This window comes from Halichoeres trimaculatus, unplaced genomic scaffold (assembly GCF_033239565.1).
Source record: "Halichoeres trimaculatus isolate MK-OKI-2021-1 unplaced genomic scaffold, fHalTri1.1 fHalTri1_scaffold_13, whole genome shotgun sequence".
In the NCBI taxonomy this organism is placed as follows: Eukaryota; Metazoa; Chordata; class Actinopteri; order Labriformes; family Labridae; genus Halichoeres; species Halichoeres trimaculatus.
In genome coordinates, this window is record NW_027437191.1 from 31731372 (window position 1) to 31737859 (window position 6488).

General features: G+C 41.2%; 1 protein-coding gene across 3 annotated transcripts in view; it reads left to right on the forward strand.

The window, feature by feature from the left end:
• The first annotated feature begins 5801 nt into the window (after positions 1–5801).
• stxbp5a (syntaxin binding protein 5a (tomosyn)) overlaps positions 5802–6488 on the forward strand; it is a 186415-nt gene continuing 185728 nt past the window's right edge. For 2 of the 3 annotated variants that reach the window (XM_074684689.1, XM_074684690.1), the window contains exon 1: positions 5802–6418. In XM_074684689.1, coding sequence (XP_074540790.1) covers positions 6281–6418 — 138 coding nt within the window. In that variant the 5' untranslated portion in view covers positions 5802–6280. The remainder of the gene's footprint in view (positions 6419–6488) is intronic. The other variant, XM_074684691.1, reaches the window with a different exon arrangement.

Below are 6488 nucleotides of genomic sequence, written 5' to 3' on the forward strand. Positions count from 1 at the left end.
GCTGGCCACTACAAATAATGCAGTTTTGAGGCACTTTGCTTTGGCTTCACTTCTGAAACTATAAACTATGTTCCACCATTTTATACCAAACTTTAAAACAAATACACTGGAGGATCCTTTCTTGCATAAACATGTTAATCTAACCTAAATACATCTATCTTATATAATCAAAAGACACACACAGTCCCATCCATTCAGATTAATGAGATGCATGTACATGTATGTATATGAAGTGTGTAGATGCATATTCATAGCCTTTATGCAAACAGCTGTGTAATGTATGCAAATTTACATGTGGGTGTTCACCCTACATCTGCTGCCCCATGGCTCACTTTCCCCCAGCTCCTGCGGTGTGTATCCAATGATGTGTGGAGCAGCTTTAATGCAGATGGGAGATATTTGAGCTGATACACTCAGCAAGACAAACAGACTCTACTGACGATGTGCAGAGCTGGAGATGCTACAGCTTTTTGATACAGTTAAAAACAAAAGTCATATTATGAAAGCTCATCCAGCCTTACCGGTGACCTGGGATTAGACTGGATTAGGGCTCTGCTCATGTGCACAACAGCTAATAGATTTTATGTACGGAATTTGCATATTTCCTGAGTTTTGTGGGGTTGAATAATGATGATAGGTTATTAACGGAGGGTGTGGCTACATGTTGTTCTGCTTCTGATGCTATCAAAAGTTAGAAGAAAAAATCTAAAATGTTTTGGGCTTTGATTCTTGAGAATTTGAATAAAACAGGATGTAATTTTTTTTTGTTTTCTTGAAATGTCAATAAATCTAAACTCGTGTCTGTATGAAGCAAAGTCTTGGCTATCAAACTATGTTTTGTTGCAACCTCCTGTTTCTGTAACTTTACGACAAAATGTCTTTTTTTAATGTCATTTCTTAGTTTTTGTCAAGATTATCGGATAGAAAGTCATTTTTGGTCATCTTTGCATTTGGAGTGGGTTCATTTCTTGGTCGTGGACACTAAACTTTTTGTGTCTTCAGTGATATTTTTTACTATTTTTGCTCCTGTGATTGTCTGGAGATGCTACATGTAACCATGGATGCATTGTTTACATGTGAAATCAGCTGATAGCAGCCTGTAGCATGACAATGCTAACTGTTGCTAGGCCAGATGTCTCCCCACAAGGTGAGGAGAAGGAGGTGAAGACGACGTGCTGGTTTGAGAAGTGACGACATGAACCTGTCCTTCCATCCATCGTTATTGGGAACGAACGATCTATCTCCAATAAGATGGACGAGCTAGCTGTGCTAACCCAGCAACAGAGGGAATACCAGAAGGCAGAGTAGCATCATGCTATTCACAGACATGGCTAACAGAGCTAACACCAGACACCAACGCCACATTTGAAGAGCTTCACCTGCTGTGAGCAGACAGGATCCAGGAGACAGAGTCTGAACAGACTGCTGAAGAAGCTCAGTCCTGGACCCTGTGGAGGTGGAGGCTGGCTGACTGGACAATGATGGACAAGCTGTCAGCATCTATTTTCTTATGGAGCTTTTTGCACTTTCAAAACACTTTCTTACTCTTGTTTTCTTGATTGCTGCTGTGACTCCTCCTGAATTAAGCTTTCAAAATCCAAAACCGATGACGCGCATTGGTGTTGTGGCACCAAAAAAAATATGTATAGGTTTAGGATTGGGGGCCCCCTAGTGGCTGCAGGGCCTTAAGCAGGTGCTTTGTTCGCTTATGCCAGCTCTGTGTGTCCACCAACAGTTGGACAGATGAGCCGTCCTACTTTTTGGGACCCTTCCTGTGGAGTACCAGACTAAACTGATCCAATCCCAGAAGGTGGAGCTACAACACTGCAGACCATTGATTGGTTGATAGAATCACTTCCTGTCCGACAGCGGCTGCATTTCTCCTGTTGGCTCACAGACTTCTCTGAAACAAAGCTTGATTGTTCTTTGTAACAGAGAGCTACACACCAATCACAAAGAAGACAAAATGCTGGATGTCTTCCATCATTGCTCTTTGTTACAGTAAGTGCGTTTACATGCATGAATACTAGCAAAAACCTGGTTGCGCAAGGGCCATGTTAACACCAACAACCCTTTTGAAAAACACTCCTAGGGTCCTCCTTTTCCAACCTGAATATTTGGTCACGTGTACGCCTATCAGGATCTCCCCATCCAAAGGGACATTAATCTGTGTTTGTGTCTGTTCGCAAGGAATCTTGGTCTTTTTTGTACAGGAAGTCTGCCGTGCTGCTGAGGCTGTTGTTGCTATGGATACTGCAAGACGAGGTGGAGACGACGCGCATTATGTCATGATGCGTCAGGATGTTGTCCATGTGTTGCTGTTTTGATCGATGTACCATGTAAAAAGGAGTTACTTTGATTGCTGACACCGATTGTTTCAGAAACATTTTGACTGAGGCGGCTATCGGCACCCAGTTCACACACCGCCTACCACAAGGGGGCACCATTGACTGTGGAAACAAAAACAGGATCAGTTTTAACCATTGAACCAAAACTCAGTTTGAGATTTCTCTGCTACTTTTTTAACTTTTGTGTTTGTTTATTGCTGCTTTTGGTCACAAAAACAAGTCTAACCATGTCACCGTGACTGTGCATGAGATTCACTCCTCCTCCCTTTTCCTCTCCTTCTTTCCTCACATGTCGGCTTTTTACCTAAAAACAAGAAGCAGGAAAAACAGAAACAGCCTAATACCCCACTGCGTGAGTGAAAAGCCTTATCAAAGAACACAAACACAGCAGTCAGACTCCAAACACAGCGCACACATTCACACAATGCAGCCAGATGAATGGCCCACGCACAACACAATGGCGCTAAATTAAATCACTGATGTCAGAGTGGCCGAAAGCCCTCCACCTCTCCCACATCACTCACTCACACACATGCAAGGATCGACTAATAAGGACCTCTTTGTTTGCCTTGGTAATGTATTCTGGAGCAGGCGATATCAGCTGAGGTCGGAAGGTGTGTATGGTCAATTTCAGTTCATTATGCAAATGAGCGTTCAACAATTGTTTCCCAGCCACCCTGCTACGATAACTGAATTAATAATTTGCTCCCTGCTCCTCTTCATATCATTTTTTCTCTTTGTTCAATAGTTCCTCAGTTTCCTTTGTGCATCCTTACATGAGCTGCGTCACAGCGAACACACACACATGATCCGTGTGATCAGCGTTGATTAGTACAGTTCATCATCGTAGAGGTGGAAATGCCCTTTTTCTGGACCCTCTCCAGTTGGCATCAGGTGCGATTAGCAAACAGAGCCATAACTTTCCCCACCGTCCCCTCTGCCAGCGGCAAACTGTCAGAGACGTGTCAGCAAACGGCCCAAACAGGTGGCGACGTCTGTGTCACTCAAGCGTGAGCGGCCTCAGCTGAGCTTGTCAATGCCGGTCCGTCCGTTCGTGACCTTTCGAAGCTCTCGCAGCTGCACCGAGGTTCAAGCAGACGACTTTGTCACCGATTACGTTTCCCCTCAGAGTTTAATGGGAGAAATTTACAGCGTCTGGTGCAGGTAGACTACAGCCGGGCAGAAACGCTGAATACGTGTCATGGCGGGGGACACTTTTTAAGGCACCCAATTAAGCGCTAAGTAACAGAGTGCAGTGTCTCAGCTGTAGTGGTTACAAGCATCCTAGATATACCATTTAATTCTTCATCGCCCAGAAGTTACTGCGACTTCATGGCTGAGAGTCTTAGCGCTCTGAGAGAGAAATCATGTTGTTGTGATGGGAGAGAAAGAAAAGATTCATACTGTATATCCAGCTCTGTTTACCAGGCATCGATGTGTCAGACAACTGACACACACAAAACATGGCGTAGGAGGTTTTCCTTCCATTCCACATGAAAAAATGAAGCGTAGCCGGGAGCTGCAGGCTTAAGAATCGGTCTTACTGTACTCGGTGTAACAGCCAGCAGCACACACAGACACAGACAGAAGCTCTGCTCCTTCCTGCAGGAGCAACAAATGCTGGATTACACTTCGTTTATTTAGCTGAAGATGTTTTATCCACAGCAACTTAAAGAACAAACTGAGCTACAAGCTGCACTTTACTGCTGTGATGATTTCTGCAACAGTTTCTCAGATCACAATCTCAGAACACCTTAAAACTGAAGTCTTCAAACTCATCCCCTAACTGATGAAAAGACAGAGCAGGGACCACGTTATAATTTTTTATGTCATTATTTTGAAATTTTTATCTCGTAATTATACATTTTTTTCATTCATAATTTTGACTTTGTACCTCATAATTTCATTTTTCCTAAAAAAAATGACCTTTTGTCTCATAATTTCGACGTTCTATCTCATACATATTTCTCATAATTTTACTTTTCAAACACGTAATTCTTTTTTTCTCAAAATTATGACTTTTTATCTCATGATTTCAATTTTTATCTCGTAATTATGACATTTTATGTCAGGATTATGACATTTTTCTCAAAGTTATGATTTTTTTTCCTCTTAATTATGAATTTTGATCTCATAATTTTGACTTTCTATTTCATAATTCTGACTTTTCCTCTCATAATTGAGATTTTATCCCATAGGTTTGACTTTTTGGGTCATAATTGTGACTTTTTATCTAATGATTTTGACTTTTTATCTCAAAATTATGACATATATTTCAGAATTATGACTTTTTATCCATAATTTTATAATATCTCATAATTCTGACATTTTTCATCATAATTTTGACTTTTTTTGTCACAACTACGACATTAATCTCAGAATAATGACATTTTATGTAAATATAATGACATTTCATCTCTATATCGTGATTAGTTTTCTTATAAGAATAATATCTTGACTCATGATTGTGACTTTTTTCTTATAATTACACTTTTTATCTCATGCTTCTGACTTTTTCATCTCAAAATTATGACATTTATCTCAAAATCATGTCATTTAATTTTTTTATCTTTAAATTTTTATCTCAAATTTATGACATTTGTTGTAAAATCATGACTTTTTTTAATGATTACAGCTTTATATCTCATAATTCAGACTTTTTATCTCATAATTGTGACTTTTTATCTCATGGTTACGCTTTTTTCATTTCATGATTCTGACTTTTTTTTTTTATCTTAAAAGTATGACATTTATCTCAAAATTATGTCATTTAATTTTTATAACTTTAAATTTTAATCTCATAATTTTTGACTTTTTGTCTTATAATTATTTCTTTTATTACCCATAATTATGATTTTCAAATCACATAACAATTACACTAATCCCATTATTATCACTTTTACCTCATATTTATTACTTTTTATCTCATTATTCTGATATTATCTTATAATTATGATTTTTTAACTCATAATTTGATTTCATTTACACTTTTGACCTTGAATCTCATATTTTTTTTATATCTAATAATTTTGATTTCAATATCCTATAATAATGTTTTTTTTTTTATATATATCTATGACATTTTATCTTATAATTATGAATCTCTTTTTTTTTTTTTTTTTTTTTTTTCATATGTTCTTTTCTTTTCTTTCTTCTTTTTTTTTTTTACTGGCGGAAATGGGCTTCCGTAGCATCCATCCACCAGCAGCGTTCAAAGGTTTGGCATGGCCACTAACATGGCGACCCCAACCAAGCACAATCACACAGCACCAGTGGAAGCGTGGACACGGTGACTTGAAACCTCCGTCTGAGCTGAGCTGCTGCATCCCAACATCACCGGCAACACCAGGTGCGGTGAAGCAGAGCCCTCTGTGTGTGCGTGAGACGGAGAGGGGAGGGGGAGGAGGAGGAGGAGGGGGCGTTGTCGCTGGGGGCAGATGAAAGGAGAGAGAGAGGGAGCTGGCAAGGTGGCGGGATTTGTGTTGAAGCCTCTGCGCTGTCAGACATGCGCAAGAGCGTCATCCTCAGCAGCAGCAGCACCACCACCACCAACACCACTGCGCTGCGTTTCCGCCTTGGCAGAGCGGCGCAGGGGAGGGAAGCCGTGAAGAAGAAGCGAAGCCAGTGACTGAACCGCAGCGTTGGCCACAGCACACACTCCGAGCTCAGAGAAAACTGCACCAACGCGGCAGCAGCCCCGCAGCACTCTCACTTCTCCGCGAACCTGAATCCACCAAGAAGCGACCCGAGCGGTGCGCGCCCGCCACAGCCTTCCAGCATGGAGACTGCGCTAAAAACAAGCTCTAACATGTGAGATCCACAGAGGAAACCACCAGAGAGCGAAAGCGCGTGTGTGTGTGTGCGTGTGTGGACGAGAAAGTGGCTTCCTCTTGTTATCTTTCGCGGGTGATATCAAATTCTGCAGTGAGAAAATGAAGAAGTTTAACATCAGGAAGGTGCTGGACGGATTGAAAGAGGTCTCCTCCTCCACCCCGTCTGTCCAAGTGGGGCCACAGGAGAACCATCTGATCCCGGAGACCATCCAGTCCGAGCATTTCCAGCTCTGCAAGGTGGGCGAGACTCCAGGCTTTCATGTTACTCTTCTTTTCATCATGCTGCATGCTTATTTCCATTCCCTCA